This window comes from Saimiri boliviensis, chromosome 11, assembly GCF_048565385.1.
Source record: "Saimiri boliviensis isolate mSaiBol1 chromosome 11, mSaiBol1.pri, whole genome shotgun sequence".
Classification (NCBI taxonomy): Eukaryota; Metazoa; Chordata; class Mammalia; order Primates; family Cebidae; genus Saimiri; species Saimiri boliviensis.
In genome coordinates, this window is record NC_133459.1 from 30025512 (window position 1) to 30044078 (window position 18567).

The 18567-nt window shown below is 42.2% G+C and overlaps 1 protein-coding gene across 3 annotated transcripts in view; it reads left to right on the forward strand.

Moving 5' to 3' along the window:
- The window catches only part of ZCCHC17 (zinc finger CCHC-type containing 17), a 72663-nt gene that overhangs the window by 47923 nt on the left and 6173 nt on the right, over positions 1–18567 (forward strand). For all 3 annotated transcript variants that reach the window (XM_003937589.4, XM_003937590.4, XM_010348161.3), the window contains 2 exons: positions 3978–4078; positions 6671–6816. In XM_003937589.4, coding sequence (XP_003937638.1) covers positions 3978–4078; positions 6671–6816 — 247 coding nt within the window. The remainder of the gene's footprint in view (positions 1–3977; positions 4079–6670; positions 6817–18567) is intronic.

The window sequence follows — 18567 nt, forward strand, 5'->3', positions numbered from 1 at the left end:
GAGTAGCTGGGACTACCGGCACACACCACCACGCCTGACTAATTTTTAGTATTTTTAGTAGAGACGGAGTTTCACCATGTTAGCCAGGATGGTCTTGATCTCCTGATCTCATGATTTGTCCCTTTTGGCCTCACAAAGTGCTGGGATTATAGGTGTGGGCCACCATGCCCGGCCTAATTTTTGTATTTTTAGTGGAGACAGGGTTTAACCATGTTGACCAGGCTAGTGTTGAACTCCTGACCTCAAGTGATCTTCCGCCTTGGCCTCCCAAAGTGCTGGGATTACAGGCATAAACCACTGTGCCTGGCCCTAGCTAGTACTTTCATTTACTCATTTATTCAACAAATAAAAGGCAATATGTAATAAATACTAAGAGTAGTTTAAAGCAGCAATCCCCAGTCCTTTTTGCAATAGGGACTAGTTTTGTGGAAGACATTTTTTCCATGGATTGGGGCCTGGGTTTGTTCCACCTCACATCATCACACCTTAAATTCTCATAGGAAGTGCACAACCTAGATCCCTCACATGTGCTGTTCACAATAGGGTTTGCACTCCCATGATAATCTAATGCTGCTGCTGATCTCATAGGAGGTGGAGCTCGGATGATAATGCTCCTTCATCTGTTGCTTAACTCCTGCTTTGTGGCCTGGTTCCTAACAGGCCATGGACCAGGAGCAGTCTGTGGCCTGGGGGTTAGGGACTCCCTGTTTAAAGGAAAGTTTCTAGGAATTCACTTTAAAGGGAATGATTTCCTTCAGGCCTTGATGATCAGCGAATAGATGGCATTTGAGGTAGGTTTTCAAGAACAGGATAAGATTTTATCAGACAGCTGGAGAAGGAATGGTATTTCAGGCAAAAGAAATGGTTTGAGGAAAGGAATGAGGCAGGAAAGCACACGGTACATTTGGGAATCCTGTTTAAGGAAAGAAAACGATCTGGTCAAGCACTAGAATAGAATGGAAAGCTTGAAAGGTAAATTAGGGTCAGATTGTGGAGAGCCATGAGTATCAGTTAAATATGGTGCAGTGGCTCACGCCTGTAATCCCAGCACTTTGGGAGGCTGAGGCAGGTGGATCACCTGAGGTCAGGAGTTTGAGACTAGCCTGACCAACATGAAGAAACCTCATCTCTAGGAAAAATTAAAAATTAGCCAGGCATGGTGGCGCATACCTGTAATCCCAGTTAATTGGGAGGCTGAGGCAGGAGAATCTCTTGAACTGGGGAGGCAGAGGTTGCAGTGATCTAAGATCATACCATTGCACTCCAGCCTGGGCAACAAGAGCAAAACTCTGTCTCAAAAAAAAAAAAAAAAAAAAAAAAAAAAAAAAAAAAAAAAAAGAATTTTTGTATTTATTTATTGTTTTGAGATGGACTCTCGCTCTGTCACCCAGGCTGGAGTGCAGTGACACGATTTCAGCTCACTGCAAGCTCCACCTCCCAGGTTCAAGCAATTCTCCTGCCTTAGCCTCCTGAGTAGCTGGGATTACAAGCGCTGACCACCATGCCTAGCTAATTTTTGTATTTTTAGTAGATGCGGGTTTTACCATGTTGGCCAGGCTGATCTTGAACTTCTGGCCTCAAGTGATCCTCCTGCCTTAGCTTCCCAAAGTGCTAGGCATGTGCCACCACACCCAGCTAATGAATTAAAAAAAAAAAAAAAAAAGGCCTTTGAACACATAGGCTTCTGGTCAGATTATAGATTTTTTTTTTTTTTTTTTTCTAAGAGACAGGGTCTTTCACTCCCAGGATGGAGTGTAATGATCATAGCTCACTGCAACCTTAAACTCCTGGGCTCAAGTGATCTGTCTCCCTCAGCCTCCCAAGTAGCTGAGACTACAGATCTATGCCACCATGCCCCGCTAATTTTTAAATTTTTTGTAGAGATGATGTCTTGCTGTGTTGCCCAGGCTGATCCCGAACTCCTGGTCTCAAGTGATACTCCCACCTTGGCCTTCCAAAGTGCTGAGAGCTTATAGGTGTGAGCTACAACTCCCCGCTCATAGGGTAGTCTTTAGAAAAAGCACATATGTCTTAACTGTATTAAAATTATTCATTTGTGTGTCTCCCTCCACCTAGACTATAGGTTCATTCCAGAAAGAATCATGTTTTGTTCATTTTGGTATACATACTACTGTCACTAGTATTAGCACTGGCGCTAGCCACTTACTAGCTGAACTGAAAAAAGAGATTAATCTCAGAATGTGTGCTGGGATGGATTGGAGGCAGAAAATTGGAGGCAGGGAGACTGGTGAGGGAGTTACTACTCTAGATGAAACATGATAGGAGCCTAAACTAGAATGATAGCAATGAGGACGTGTGGGTGAGTGACACATTGGTTGAATTGAGTGTTAAGTGGGAAGTATAATATGGTTTGTAGTCTGTTAGAAGCCACAGAGTACTGAAATTGATTGTCATGGGGGTTGCTTAAGCTGCAGCTCACAGCCACTTGAAACTCAGCTCTACAAATAAAGATACCTGAAAGTGAAAGCTGTGTTTGTGAGTTGCTTGAGTTATGTCCTCAAGTTTCTGCCTTGGTTTTTGTTATTCAGGCTTCATTATGGGTTTTTTGTTGTTGTTGTTTTGGGTTTTTGTTTGTTTTTGGAGACAGGGTCTTGCTCTGTCGCCCAGACTGGAGTACAGTGGTGCAATCATAGCTCACTGCATGCAACCTTGATCTCCCAGGCAATCCTCCTGCCTCAGCTTCTCAAGATGCTGGGAATACAGGCATAAGCCACCATGCCTGGCTAATTTTTTAAAAATTTTTAGTGAAAGGAATCTGTACTGTTAGAAATTAGAATAGTGATTACCCTTGCGGGAAGCAGGTGACTAAAAGGGAGCATGAGATGGGCTTCTGAGATGCTGGCAATGTTCTGTTTTTTGATATTCAAATTGTGAAAAATCAAGTGAACTGTATACTTACGATAAACATTTTTCTCTATATTTGTATTAGTTTATTCTCATGCTGCTATAAAGAACTACCTGAGACTGGGTAATTTATAAAGAAAAGTTTAATTGACTCAGTTCCACAGGCTGTACAAGAGGCATGGCTGGAGAGGCCTCAGGAAACTTAAAATCATGGCAGAGGGGTGAAGGGGAAGCAAGCATGTCTTCAAATGGCAGCAGGAGAGAGAGAGAGCGCAAAGGGGGAAGTGCCACACACTTTTAACCATCAGATCTGGTGAGAACTCCCTCACTATCACATGAGGGAAACCTGAGCCCCATGATACAGTCACCTCCCACCAGGTCCCTCCCACAACAATGGGAATTACAATTCAACATGAGATTTTTGTGTGGGGTGGAACACAGAGCTGAACCATATCAACATATGTATTATATTTGGTAAGAAGTTTAAAGTTTTTTTGAAAGCCTATGAGAAAGGCAACAAAGAGATTAATTCTGTCGGAGGGGCTCAGGGGAAAAGACTTTTTGGAAGGAGAGCTGGTAACTGAACTGAGCCTTGAAGTGGTAAGGTGGGAGTCAAGAGGGGAAACAGAGCGTTTCACAGAGAGAGAGAACTGCCTGAGCAAAGGCACTGAACCATGTGAGGCGAAGAGAAAATAGACTTCTTTGGCCAGAGCATACTGTGTTGTAAAGATGAGGCTGGAAAAGTAGTTTAGAGACAGACTGTGAAAGGCCTGGAATGCCAAGGTTGGAGTTGATTTTCTAGAAAGCCTTTGAAAGTCTTTTAAACCTGTTAGTGACCTGGTAAGTGTTTAGGGTGTTTAGCATGGTGAGTAATTATATATTTCCATCCTCTGTGCGTTAGTGAGATGAGGGTTAGTCTCATTTGTAATTGTTAATTTAGAGCTGTTTCACATCATTACTTTTACTGCCTATCTTGTTCTGCCAAAAGCTTTCCTTCTTTCTCCCCTTTCCCTGCCAAAAACAAAACAAAAAACCAATATACGACCTTACCTTGTAGTATCTCTGGCCATATCTCTTAAGGGGGCCAGGAGTCAGTATCTTTTTCATTATAGGCAAGAAGAGAGGCGGAGGCGGTCCTTCCAGGATTACACTGGGCAGAAGATCACCCTTGAGGCTGTCTTGAACACTACTTGCAAGAAGTGTGGCTGTAAAGGTAAGGTGAAGCCTCTGCCCTTTCTCTCCTTGTGGATGGACGCTTTTCTGGAAGGAGGAGGCAGCCCAGTGTGAGTTTAGTTCACCTGTTTTTTAGCCAAGTGATGGCCTTACCTGTTTATGCTGTTATTCCCGCCAGACTCACATCAGAGTTCATGGCTTGATGCTTTTTCTGTTTTTTTTTTCTGAGTGCTGGCCCTACCAGATACAATACCACTATTCCTCCCACCCCACCCATAGCTTATGCCCTATCTGAGCAATACCCCCATGAACTATGCCAGGAGGGGTAAGAGTGTTGGATTATGATTAACACTCAAATTTTATCTCCAAGGATGATGATTCTGCAAAAATTAAGCAACTTGGAAATATGTAACTTAAAGAGCCAAGTCAGACTCTCATCTTTATCTCTTTCATGTCAGAGTTCTGAATACAATATCCTCTTAAAGGATATCAAATAAAGAATACAGGATTGTCACTTCTTTTTAGTTCTATTTCCTCAGGTTTCCTCTACTCTTACTCAAATATTAAAAAGGTCTTTCAGCCTGATTTCCCTTGTTAGAGCTATATTGAGAGAGACTGCCAGCTTCTCATTTTCAGGGTGACCTCAGTTTGTCACCCCTTCTTCCTAGTCTTCCATGTACCCTACTATGTTGATTTTTCTACAATAACTGGTAGCAGATTTGTGCCCTGGTTGAAGTTGTGGGGTTTTAAGCCCCTATTGATCATTAGCATAGAGGGGAGAAGGGGAAAAATAAAATTGAGAGAAAGAATACCTCCTCAGGAAAGCTGTGGGAACATTCCAGATATTTGGAAAACTCTATGCTATATTTCCCTGTCAGGTGCCACCCAACTGCTGGATCCAGAGGTACAGAGTACTTTACACATTGCTTTTTTTTTTTTTTTTAAGATAGGGTCTGGCCGGGCGCGGTGGCTCAAGCCTGTAATCCCAGCACTTTGGGAGGCCGAGGTGGGTGGATCACAAGGTCAAGAGATCGAGACCATCCTGGTCAACATGGTGAAACCCCGTCTCTACTAAAAATACAAAAAACTAGCTGGGCGTGCTGGCGCGTGCCTGTAATCCCAGCTACTTAGGAGGCTGAGGCAGGAGAATTGCCTGAGCCCAGGAGGCGGAGGTTGCGGTGAGCCGAGATTGCGCCATTGCCCTCCAGCCTGGGTAACAAGAGCGAAACTCCGTCTCAAAAAAAAAAAAAAAAAAGGGTCACCCAGGCTGGAGTGTAGTGGTATGATCATAGCTCAGTGCATCTTTGAGCTCCTGGGCTCAAGCAACCCTACTTCCACCTCCTGAGTAGCTGGGACCACAGGTGTGTGCCACCATGTCCAGCTAATTTTAAAATTTTTTTTGTAGAGATGGGGTTTCCCTGTGTTGCCCAGGCTGGTCTCCCTGGGCTCCCGTGATCCTCCTGCCTTGTCCTCCCAAAGTACTGAGATTATAGGCATAAGCCACTGTGCCCAGCCCACATGTACCTTTTGATTCTCTCATGCAATTTCTGTGTGCCCCTGAGACAGGCTGTACCACAAACTCAGACACAACTAGGGGTGTAGAGCATAGCATCTGTTACAGGGCCCCTCAATACCACTACAGGCTCAGGGAAGGTAGGTGTCTTTTAACCTTAACTGGTGTCCAGCAGGCATTACATAAAGAAGAGAAGAATAATGAGAGGTGGAATTTGTCCCAGTTAGCAAAGGTCAGGCCAAAGGTCGTTGATTTGGGTGCAGCAGAAAGCACAGGGCAGGGAGATGTGAGACCCAGGATAAGTTTGAACTCTGCTGCTGTCTGGGTGACCTTGAGCTACTTCTCAACTCTGGGTTTTCATCTTCTACAGATGTAGGATGGGTTTGATGATCTCTAAGGTGCTTGCCAGACCTGACAACCTGTAAATGTTCAGGGCCCCTAGGTGACTGTGCCTGTTTCTCTGTGTGTTAGCTTAGATGTGAGTGCCCACTTGCTGCCAGCTACCTAAGAGCATCTTCCTTTAGGGCAGGCGTCCCCAAACTACGGCCCTTGGGCCACATGTGGCCCCCTGAGGCCATTTATCCGGCCCCCGGCCGCACTTAAGGAAGGGGCACCTCTTTCATTGGTGGTCAGTGAGAGGAGCACAGTATGTGGCGGCCCTCCAACGGTCTGAGGGACAGTGAACTGGCCCCCTGTGTAAAAAGTTTGGGGACGCCTTCTTTAGGGCTTGGCCTGCCACTCAGCTCTCTCTGCTAAGTATCCTGCTCTCTGGAACAGTCTTTCATTGTCAGGAATATGTTCCAAATAGATCTTTAAAAATTAAGGGCCATTACTAATAGAAGGCGGTACAAACCTGCATCCTCATATCCTCTGCCATTTTGAGAACAGCACCAATGTTTCCCACAGCCCCAAGACCAGCTGCTAGTCTGGCTGTGGTTGAGTGAGCAATGCCATGTTGAGGTGGTGGAAAATCTATTGCGAATCAAGCAGCTACTCTGAATGACGTCAACAATATTTCTTGAGCCAACTAGCCCGTTCCAGGAGCCTTGGAGGAAAATTCACTTGCTGAGATGAGAGGCTACTTCCTTCTTCTATACCTTTTCTACTTCTCTTCTGCAGGCCACTTTGCAAAAGATTGTTTCATGCAACCAGGTGGGACTAAATATTCTTTGATACCTGATGAGGAAGAGGAAAAGGAAGAGCCAAAGTCAGCAGAGTTTGAGAAGCCCAATCCCACAAGGAATTCTTCTAGAAAAAGAAAGAAGGTCAGTGCTACTTTGCTTTTATTTTATCATATCTTTTTCAAGTTCTACAATGAAAATCTGAAAAGCCTGGTGCAGCGGTGCACATCTGTAGTCCCAGGTACTTGGGAGGATAAGATGGGAGGGCTGCTCGAAGCCAGAAGTTAAAGGCTGCAGTGAGCTATGATTATGCCTGTGAATAGCCACTACATTCCAATCTGAGCAATAGTGAGACCCAACCTCTAAAAAGAATTTTTTTATTAGAAAAATGAAAATGTGCTTTTTGCAGAAATTTTAGAAATACTGAAAAACATAATGAGGCAAACCAAAATCTTCTGTAATCTTCTGTAATCTTTCTATCCAGAGAGACTGTTGTTAGCATTTTGTGGTATATTCTAATCTTTTTCCTTTGAGACAAGGTATCTTGCTCTGTCACTCAGGGTGAAGTGCAGTGGTACGATCTTGGCTCACTGCAGCCTCCCAGGTTTGAGATTCTCATGCCTCAGCCACCTGAGTAGCTGGGAATACAACCATGCCCAGCTAATTTTTGTATTTGTGGTAAAGATGGGGGTTTCGCCCTGTTGGCCAGGGTGATCTCAAACTCCTGGCCTCAAGTAACCCACCTGCCTCAGGCTCTGAAAGTGCTGGGATTACAGGCATGAGCCACAACACCTGTCCACTTTTTTCTAGGTAGTAATAAATATAGATGTATAGACCAGGCTTGGTGGCTCACACCTGTAATCCTAGCACTTTGGCAGACCAAGGCAGGCAGATCATGAGGTCAAGAGATCGAGATCATCCTGGCCAACATGGTGAAACCCTTTCTCTAACAAAAATACAAAAATTAGCCATGCGTGGTAGCACACACCTGTGGTCCCAGCTACTCCGGAGGCTGAGGTGGAAGAATTGCTTGAACCCAGCAGGCAGAGGTTGCAGTGAGCCAAGATGGTACCACTGCAATCCAGCCTGGCAACAGAGCAAGACTCCGTCTCAAAAAGAAAAAAAAAAAAGATGTATGTAGCTACACATACGTATAAACACAAAATTGTGGTCATTTTTGGTATAGATAAATATATGTATAGTTTATACCTTTTTTTTTTCATTTTACTTATCGAAGGCATTTCCTGCTACCCTTAAGTGTTCTTCAAAAACTTTAAGAGCAACATAATATTTAACCCTATGGTTCTATGATGATATATTTAATTATTTTCCTATTACTAGATATTTTTTATTACTTCCAACCTAAATTTTTGGTCACATCTCTTATTGTTTTCTTTGGATAAATTCCTAAGTAAGATTACTGAGTTAGGGCTTTAGGGCTCTTGATACGTTTTATCAAATTGCCTTCCAGAAAATATTTATCTGTCCCCAGCAGTGTCTAAGAGCACCTGTCTCACTGAATTCCATCTCCTGTCTACTGCTTAAGGCAGAGCAGTTCATAAAAGAGACATTACTGTGGTGCAGAAATAAACAGTGTATTTGTAGCATGCTACACAGAGAGGAAATAAAAGTTATTCTGTAGGTTGATTAGGAAATATTTCGTCTATCATTATCCAAACCATGGCCAGTATATTCACTTTTGTTTTGTTTTTATATCTTTGGCAAACATTTTTTGGGGGGTCATTTTGTGCCAGGCATTGTAACTCTGGGAATATAAAAACTGTGATGAGGTCCTTGCCCTCAGTGATCGTTATCTATAGTTTAAGTATTATCTTCATTTTCTGGGTGAGGAAAAGGTTTCATTATACCATTATAAGAATTAGCCACATATATGAATAATTATTTCTCAATCTATATGTTCTCTCTCTGGGTAATCCTATCCCTCCTGCATTATTGACTTCCATATCCTTAACTAGGATGCCATGGGTACCTCAAACTTTGGCTGGAGTCAGTCAGATCCAGGCTTGAAGCCCTTTCTGTGCCCTTTCTGTGTTCTAGCTATTAATTTGTGGCTTTCTTTTTGTTTTTTTGAGATGGAATGTCACTCTGTCTCCCAAGCTGGAGTGCAGTGGTGCAATCTCGGCTCACCGTAGCTTCTGCCTCCCAGGTTCCAGCAAATCTCCTGCCCTCAGCCTCCCGAGTAGCTGGGACTACAGGCACAAGCCACCATGTCCTGCTAATTTTTGTATTTTTTAAGTAGAGACGGGGTTTCACCACATTGGCCAGGCTGGTTCTGAACTCCTGACCTCAATTGATCCACCTGCCTTGGCCTTCCAGAGTGTTGGGATTACAGGCCTGAGCCACCACACCCGGCAATTTGGGTCTTTTTAACTTCAGTTTTTTCATTTTCAAGGTGGGATTGTTATGATCTTTGAGGACAATGTCCTTGCAGAGGGATGCCCAGCTCCCAAAAATAGATATAAAGCACTGACAAGTAAGTTTCTAATTAGTGTTGGCTGTTGTGACAGTCAGCCCTAATTATCTTTTTCAGCCTCCTTCCTAAACATGCACACACAATACCACCATCACCATTACCACCAAAACCCTTGTTTCCATCCCTCTAATGGCAGCAGTACTCTCGAAGTCTCCCAAGAAAGAAACCAGTGTCATTTATTTTCCTCTCCTTTTCCATCCTACATCTAGTCATTGGTCACGTCCTGGTACCTTTTAAGTACATATCTCAAAATTATTCATCCATTTCCTGCTGCTACTATTCAGTTTATCCCCTCACTCACTTCTCTCACATTCAGACTACTGAATGCTGTAGCCTAGGGGGTTTTAAAATACTTATGTTTGGCCGGGCGTGGTGGCTCACGCCTGTAATCCAAGCACTTTGGAGGCCAAGGCAGGCGGATCACCTGAGGTTGGGTGTTCAAGACCAGCCTGACCAACATGGTGAAACCCTGTCTTAAAAATAAAATAAAATAAAAAATATATATTTGCCCTCTGCCTCTTAGGTACTATGTTTACAGGGCCTAGGTCTGGCCTTTTTTTTTTTTTTAACATCTTTATTGGCTGGGCATGATGGCTCATGCCTATAATCCCAGCTGAGGCCGGAGGATAGCCTGAGTCCAGGAGTTTGAGACCAATGTAGGCAACATGGGGAGACCCTGTCTCTATAAAACAGAAAATTAGCTGGGCATGATGGTGCACACCTGTAGTCCCAGCTACTCAGGAGGCTGAGGTGGCAGGATCACTTGGGCTCAGGAGGTCAAGGCAGTAGTGAACTGTGATTATGCCACTGCACTCCTGCCTGAGCAACAGAGCGAGACCCTGCCTCAGAACAACAACAAAAACCACCTTCTTTATGTCACTGCACACTTCTGTTCATTGTTGATTTCTCACCCTATGCTTTAATTCTGAATGTTGGAGTGTTCCAAGGTAATCTCATTCTGTCCTATGGTTTTAAATGTTATCCCTGTATTAATAACCCCCAAATTAAGTGTTTATATTGTTCTTTTATTCAAATCTGAATCGCTATTCTTGACTTTTTCTCTGGAACTCCAAATTTAGGTAAAAGACTGCCTCCTTCACATCTACATCTAGTTGTCTAGTTAGCCATCAAGCTTAATACACCCAAAACTTAGTTTTCATAACCAAAGCTGCTCTTTCCACATTTGGCCCTGTCTCAGTGATTGGAACACATGGGAACACATTGTCTCAGTGATTGGAAAACATTGAAATAAATTGATCCATTTGATAAGCCAAAATCTGCAGCGTTTTTGTGCAGTGTTTTTTGTTTGTTTTTGTAGGAAAATACACAACATAAAATTTACCATTATAGAAGTACTGTTCATTGGCATTAAATACATTCATATTGTTGTACAACCATCACCACCTTTCATCTTGAGAACCCCCATTCACCCTTCTTCCCTACACCTGCAGCCATGGTTCTACTTTCTGTCTTGGAATCATGTGGTATTAGCCTTTTTGTGATTGGCTTATTTCACTTATCATGATGTCCTCAAAGTTCATCTACATCATAGCATGTGTCAGAATTTTCTTCCTTTTTAAGGTCAAATAATAATTCTGTTGTATGCATGAAGCAGGGTCTTGTGCTGTTGCCCAGGTGGGAGTGCAGTGGTACAATCATGTCCCACTACAGTCTCAACCTCCTGGGCTAAAGTAATCCAGGAGTGTGAGTGTGCCACCATGCCCAGCTAATTTAGTTTTTGTAGAGATGGGGTCTGGCTATGTCTCTCAGGCTGGTCTTGAACTCCTGGCCTCAAGTAGTCCTCCCACCTTGGCCTCCCAAAGTGCTGGGATTACAGGCATGAGCCACCACGTCCGGCCCCATTTTTTTTTTTTTTTTTTTTTGAGACAGAGTTTCCCTCTTGTTACCCAGGCTGGAGTGCAATGGCGCGATCTCGGCTCACCGCAACCTCCGCCTCCTGGGTTCAGGCAATTCTCCTGCCTCAGCCTCCTGAGTGGGTGGGATTACAGGCACGTGCCACCATGCCCAGCTAATTTTTTTTTAGTATTTTTTTAGTAGAGACGGGGTTTCACTATGTTGACCAGGACGGTCTCGATCTCTTGACCTCGTGATCCACCCGCCTCGGCCTCCCAAAGTGCTGGGATTACAGGCTTGAGCCACCGCGCCCGGCCCCGGCCCCATTTTATATGTATACCACATTTTGCTTATCCATTCATTTGTGGTGAACACTTGGGTTGCTTCCATTTTCTGGCTATTGTAAATAATGCGGCTGTGAACATGGATATATAAATATCTCTGAGACCCCCCTCTCTTTTCCTTTTGGTATATATCCAGTAGTGGAATTGCTGGATTATATATAATGTTTTTAATATTTTGAGGAACCACTCTTTTTCCCACTGTACATTCCTATCAGTAATGTACAGGGGTTCCAGTGTCTCCAGATCCTTGCCAACACTTTCTTTCTGGGTTTTGTGTTTTTTGGAGAGTAGCCATCCTAATGCATGTGAAGTAATGTCTCATTGTGATTTTGATTTGCATTTTCCTAATGATTAGTGATGTTGAATGTCTTTTCATGTGCTTATTGGCCATATGTATATTTTCTTTGGAGAAATGGCTATTTAAGTTCCTTGCCTATTTTGCATAAGGTTGTTTATTTTGTTGTTGTTGACATGTAGGAGTGTTTTATATGTTCCGGATATCAAGCCCATCAGATATATAGTTTGCAAATATTTTCTCCTAATCTGTGGATTGTCTTTTTACTCTATTGATAGTGTCCCTTTTTTCCCATCAGATTTAGATTTTTAAAAATAGTGATAAAGAACATATAACATAACATTTACCATCTTAACTATTTTAAAGTGTACAGTTCATAATGTTGAATATATTCATGATAGTGTTCATCGCACACAAAAAAAATTAATCTTAAGTTAAACTTACCTTTTTTCCCTCTTACTGCTTGTGCTTTTAGTGTCAGATTCAAGAAATCATTGCCAATCTAGTGTCATGAAGCTTTTCCCTTATATTATTATTATTATTTAATGGGTTTTTTTTTTTTTTTTTAGACAAAGTCTTGCTCTGTCACCAGGCTGGAGTACAGTGGTGTGATCTAGGCTCACTACAACCTCTGCCTCATGGGTTCAAGTGATTCCCCTGTCTCAGCCTCCCGAGTAGCTGGGAGTACAGGCGTGTGTCACCATGCCTGGCTAATTTCTTATATTTTAGTAGAGATGGCATTTCACCATGTTGGCCAGGATGGTCTTGATCTCCTGACCTCATAATCTGCCTACCTTGGCCTCCCAAAGTGCTGGGATTACAGGTGTGAGCCACTGCGCCTGGCCCCTTATATTATTTTCTAAGAATTTTGTAGCTGTAGCTCTTACATTTAGGTCTTTGATCCATTTTGTGTTTATTTTTGTATATGGTGTGCAGAAAGGTCCAAATTTTATTTGTATGTAAATCTCCAGTTTTTAAAACATAATAGGTTGAAAAGACTGTCCATTTCCCCACTGAATGGTCTTGGCACCCTGTTGAAAATCATTTGACCAAATATGTGAGGATTTATTCTATCACTGGTCTATATGTCTGTCTTTATGTCAGTACCACACTGTTTTGATTACTGTGGCTTTTTAGTAAGCTTTGAAATTAGGAATTGTGAATCCTTCAGCCTTGTTCTTTTTCTCAATTGTTTTGGCTACTTGGGGCCCTTTGAGAGATTTCATATAAATTTTAAGATAGGTTTTTATATTTTTGCTGCCAGGTGTGGTGGCTCACACCTGTAATCCCAGCACTCTGGGAGGCCCAGGCAGGTGGATCACGAGGTCAGGAGTTTGAGACCAGCCTGGCCAAGATGGTGAAACCTCGTTTCTACTAAAAACAAAAAACAAAAATTAGCCGGGTGCAATGGTGGGTGCCTGTAATCCTAGCTACCTGGAAGGCTGAGGCAGGAGAGTTGCTAGAAATGCAAAGTGAAGGTTGCAGTGAGCCAAGATTGCGCCACTGCACTCCAGCCTGTGTGACAAAGCAAGACTCTGTCTCCCCTCCAAAAAAAAAAAAAACTTACATTTTTGCAGATTCCGATAGGGATTGCATTTAATCAGTAGGTTGCTTTGGATAGTATAGACATTTCAACTGTATTAAATCTTCCAATCCATGAAAACTGGATGTCTTTCCATTTATTTGTATCTTCTTTAATTTCTTTCAACAGCATTTGTAATTTTCTGTATACAAGTCTTTCATCTCCTTGGTTAAGTTTCTTCCTAAGTATTTTATTCTTTTTGATGCTACTATGTGAATGAATTGTTTCCTTAATTGTTTTTCAGATTGTTCATTGTTACTGTATAGAAACAACTTGATTTTAGCATGTTGGTTTTGTATTTTGCAACTTTGCTAAATTCATTTATTCATTCTAACAGGAGTTTTTGTGTGGAATTTTTAGGGTTTTCTACATAGAAGATCATGTCATCTGTAAACATAAGTATTTTTTTCACAGATTGAGATATTTTTTTTTTCTTTTGAGGCAGAGTCTTGCTGTATGACCCAGGCTGGAGTATAGTCACATGATTGTGGCTCACTGCAGCCTTGACATCCTGGGCTCAAACCAGAACTAGATTTTCAACTGTGTTTCTATTTGTATGTTCCAAGTATTATTCTTTTTCTTTTCTTTTAACCTTTTAGAGGTAAATGATACTTGTTAGATTCCTAAAGTGGTTATTTGGATATCTCACTTCTGTGGGTCTTTGGTTGAGTTCTTTTTGCTGAATATGTTGAGTACAATTTGCTATTGCTTTGTTTCTAAAGCTGCTTTGAGATATGTATTTCAGGCCAGGCGTGGTGGCTTACGCCTGTAATCTAAGCACTTTGGAGGCCAAGGCGGGCGGGTCACCTGAAGTTGGGAGTTCAAGACAAGCCTGACCAACATGGTGAAACCCCATCTTAAATAAATAAATAAATAAAAATAAAAACAAATTTAAAAAGAGGTATGTATTTCAGTTCACCAAACCAATTTTTGACGATCTGCTAGGTATGAGGCTCTTTATGACCTGCTTAGTCAACCCACTATCCAACCCTCCATTGCCTTTCACTTAGTAGAGGAATGGTGTGATGAACAATGGCAGTAATAATCATCATGCATTATTATTTTTTAAAAGTATCTTTGGCCAGGCACGGTGGCTCATCCCTGTAATTTCAGCACTCTGGGAGGCCAAGGTGGGTGGATCAGGATCCCACTTCCGTTGGTCTTTGGTTGAGTTCTTTTTGCTGAATATATTGAGTACAATTTGCTATTGCTTTATTTCTAAAGCTGCTTTGAGATAGGTTTTCAGGCCGGGTGTGGTGGCTCACGCCTGTAATCCAAGCACTTTGGAGGCCAAGGCGGGCAGATCACTTGAGGTCAGGAGTTCGTGACCAGCCTGGCCAACATGACAAAACCCCATCTCTACTAAAAATACAAAACTTAGCCAGGTGTGGTGGTGGATGCCTGTAATCCCAGCCACTCAGGAGGCTGAGGCAGGAGAATTGCTTGAACTCAGGAAGCGGAGGTTGCAGTGAGCTGAGATTGTGCCATTGCACTCCAGCCTGGGCAAAAGAGTGAGACGCCATCTCAAAAATGAAAAAATACCTTTGTGTATATGAACTTCTAACTCGTGAGTCCTCTTTGATTAAAACGTTTTCTATGAAGTTGAGAAGGGTAAAACTTTCCTCTTGATGCCCATTATTTCTACCCAGATATCATTTAGCATCATTGTCCTTTCACCTCATTGTTAATCTCTTCATTATCTTTTATGCCTCATATTTGTTTAGTGCTTATAGTTTATAAAATGACTTCCTATTTTTGTTTCTTTTTATCTTTATACAATCCTATGAGATAGCCAGAGCAGATATTATTATCCCACCATTTTACACATGAGGAAAATGGAGATTCAGAGAAATTGACTTAACTCACCGGAAGTCACACAAATAGGAGATAGTGCTGAAATAAGAACCTGTGTCTTCAGATTACTAACAATATTCTTTTCTGTGTATCACACTTCAACCATTCATTTATTTAACTCTTCAATTATTAATTTACTGAAGAAATATGTATTATCTGCTTCATAGGTTTCTAGCATTGTGTTAGGTACTTGACAACAGGACACATCAGGTCACTTTTTGGTGGATTTTTGTTTTGTTCCCAGCTACCCGCAGCAGCCATGTGCTGTTATCTGTTGATTTGTTTCTGTTCACAACTGTAATCAAGATTCCAGACCTCTTGATTGTTTCCTTTTACCCTCTAAATTTTGGATTTCAGTAGGTGGTTGGGTTTCCTTACTGGTAAAATCTGCCGGAGATGGCTTTTTTGGTATGTGAATGGCAGATTTGGACACTTGTTTCAGGACTAGTCAGCTCTGGGAGCCAAATACGGAACTGAGTAATTTATTTGTGGAGGAAAATGCCTTCAGCAGTCCATGCCTATGAGTTGGACAGTGAAGAGTAGGAATGTCTAGTGTGTGGAAGGGCATATATGATTGTAACTCATGTGAAGTTCAGTTAATGCATTTTTTTTTTTTTATTTTGAGACGGAATCTTGTTCTGTCTCCAGGCTGGAGTGCAGTGACGTGATCTCGGCTCACCGCAACCTCTGCCTCCCGGGTTCAAGCGATTGTCCTGCCTCCACCTCCCTGGCAGCTGCGACTACAGGTGGCGCCCAGCTAATTTTTGTATTTTTAATAGAGACGGGGTTTCACCATGTTCGTCAGGCTAGTCTCAATCTCTTGACCTCATGATCTGCCTTCCTTGGCCTCCCAAAGTGCTGGGATTTTTCCTGCATTTTTTTTTTCTTTTCTTTTCTTTTCTTTTTTTTTTTTGAGACGGAGTTTCGCTCTTGTTACCCAGGCTGGAGTGCAATGGCGCGGTCTCGGCTCACTGCAACCTCCGCTTCCTGGGTTCAGACAATTCTCCTGCCTCAGCCTCCTGAGTAGCTGGGATTACAGGCATGTGCCACCATGCCCAGCTAATTTTTTGTATTTTTAGTAGAGACGGGGTTTCACCATGTTGACCAGGATGGTCTCGATCTCTCGACCTCGTGATCCACCTGCCTCGGCCTCCCAAAGTGCTGGGATTACAGGCTTGAGCCACCACGCCTGGCTTTTCCTGCATTTTTAACTGTTAAAAAAAAAAAAAAAAGTAACTCATGAAATAAAGGTCATATGGTGCCTTCACTCAAGCAGCTAATCGCATAAGAAAAAGATAAGCAGCCAAGGTATGTGTAGTGGTAAAGTATAGAAACACATTTCATTTGATCTCATGGACAACGAAGGACAGAAAATGCAGTGTAGTCAGGCAACCTGGGACTAGAACTGGAAAGTGTCATTGGGTTCTCAGCTCTTTCTTCACAAGTCTATTTCATTGCCTCACTTTTTGTAGTCTGGTGGAAGACAATGCAAAGCCTCTAAGACAAAAGGTGGTAGACCTGTTGAGGAACCACCAGAAAATAGCCCAGGATAAAGTAAGGGTGTCACTTACTACAAATAATGCCTGGTACTTAATAGGAATGCATGCACTAACTACTTTTGAATAGATAGACTTCATAATCTCTGCTCTCTCTAACTCCTTGGGTGTCTTTACTCAGTGAGGCCTGCCCTCATTTTGCAGAGTAATAGGTATTAACTCCTGCTGCTGGTAGTGGGTGATAATGAAGGGAGCAGGGGCAGGAGTAAGAATAACAGATCTTCCTAACCTTGAGCCTTCCAACCTCTTTTCATTAAAACATACGTGTATTGAATGCCTTTTCCCACAAGTTCAGGATGCATTGGTTTAGTTTTGTGCATCCAGTACCATGAACAATTTTTGTCCCAATGTCTGAATATTATAAGTAATTTGGTGGGGCGGGGGCATAATTAGAATAAAAGGAAACTGTGTGTTGCAATTGGAAGTGGGTTATGAAGTGGTTGGTAAAATAGGAGTGGAGATTTTGTAGTGACTCCCTGGATAATCTTCTGATGAATTTGTGGTCTGTGCTTTGCTGGCCTCTTTCATTCATCATAGGCTAACGTAGGTCTTTCTGAATCAGTGCTATGTTACGAGGAACTATGTGCCTTGAGGACCAAGCTGCCAACTGATTATAGTGAACTTCAGATATATTTGATTCAGAATATAGTTTTCTTTTGATTTTACTATGCAGTTTTCTGCTCTACCATATATAGAAGAACAAGAAATAGGAATGTTATTCTTAGGCCGCAGTGTTGGCTCTGTCCTGCTGTCCAGAGAACTTTTTCTGGTGCCTATCTGGAGAAACGTTGCCAGGCCTGAGCCCACTCAGAGGCAAGTTCTCTGCCTATTCAGTTAGAGCAGAGAGTGTTGCCCAGTGTTGCCTACTCAGAAGCCTTCACTGGTTCCCTTTCTTCTATGACATAAAGTCTAAGTTCCTTTCAGACTCCTCACAATCTACCCAGCTTCTTAGCATCATCTCCCATCAGTCTCTTCTCACACACTGTACTCCAGCTTCATTCATTAATAGAGCTTCTACTATGTGCCATACTCTATTCTGGCTACTGCAGGTAAAATAGTGAACAAAACAGGTAAAATCCCTGTCTTTATGGCACTTAGATTCTAATAGATGGGGTTGATTGATACAGATAATCTGGTAAACAAATACAAAGTAGTAAAAATAATGTAGCAAGTAGTGGTAAGTGCTATTGAGAAAAATTAATTTAGTTATGGGAGATAGGGAGTCCTAGAATGAGGATGTGGGGAGCAGGTGACTTTCATTTTAGATAGTGTGGTAAGGCCAGGCCTTTCTCATGAAGTGTCATTTGAGTGGATATCAGAAGGAAGTGAGGACACAAGCTATTCAGATAAGTGCAGAGAACATTTCAGCAAGTGTAACAGCTAGATATTGGGAAAGAGTGGCATGATTAAGGAACATTAAGGAGGCCAGTGTGGCTAGAGTGAAATGAATGAAAAGACAGTGGTAGAAGAGGAAGTTCGGTCAGAAGGAACCCAGATCATTGGGGCCTTATAGGTGATTGGGAGGATTTCATGTTTCACTTGAGTGAGATGGATGTTATTAGCAGTTTTGAGCAGAAGAATGACATGATCTGATTTCCTTTTAAGAAAATTATTCTGGCTGCTGTGTGGAAACTGAGATGGTCAGAAAGGAAGAGTAGAAGCAGAGAGTTGATACATAATAATCCAGGTGAGAGATGATGGTGGCTTGGAATATAGTTTAGGTAAAAACAACAACAAAAAACAGAATGTCTTTGAATAGGAGAGAAGGGAAGGAACCTAGGACATAGTAATAAGCCACTTAGGATAATTTCCTGAAATATCTTTTGTGCATTTGCCTTATTATTATTATTATTTTTGAAACAGTCTCGCAACACTATGTAACTGGCTTTCTAAGTGCTTTGTAGATAGTAAATGTC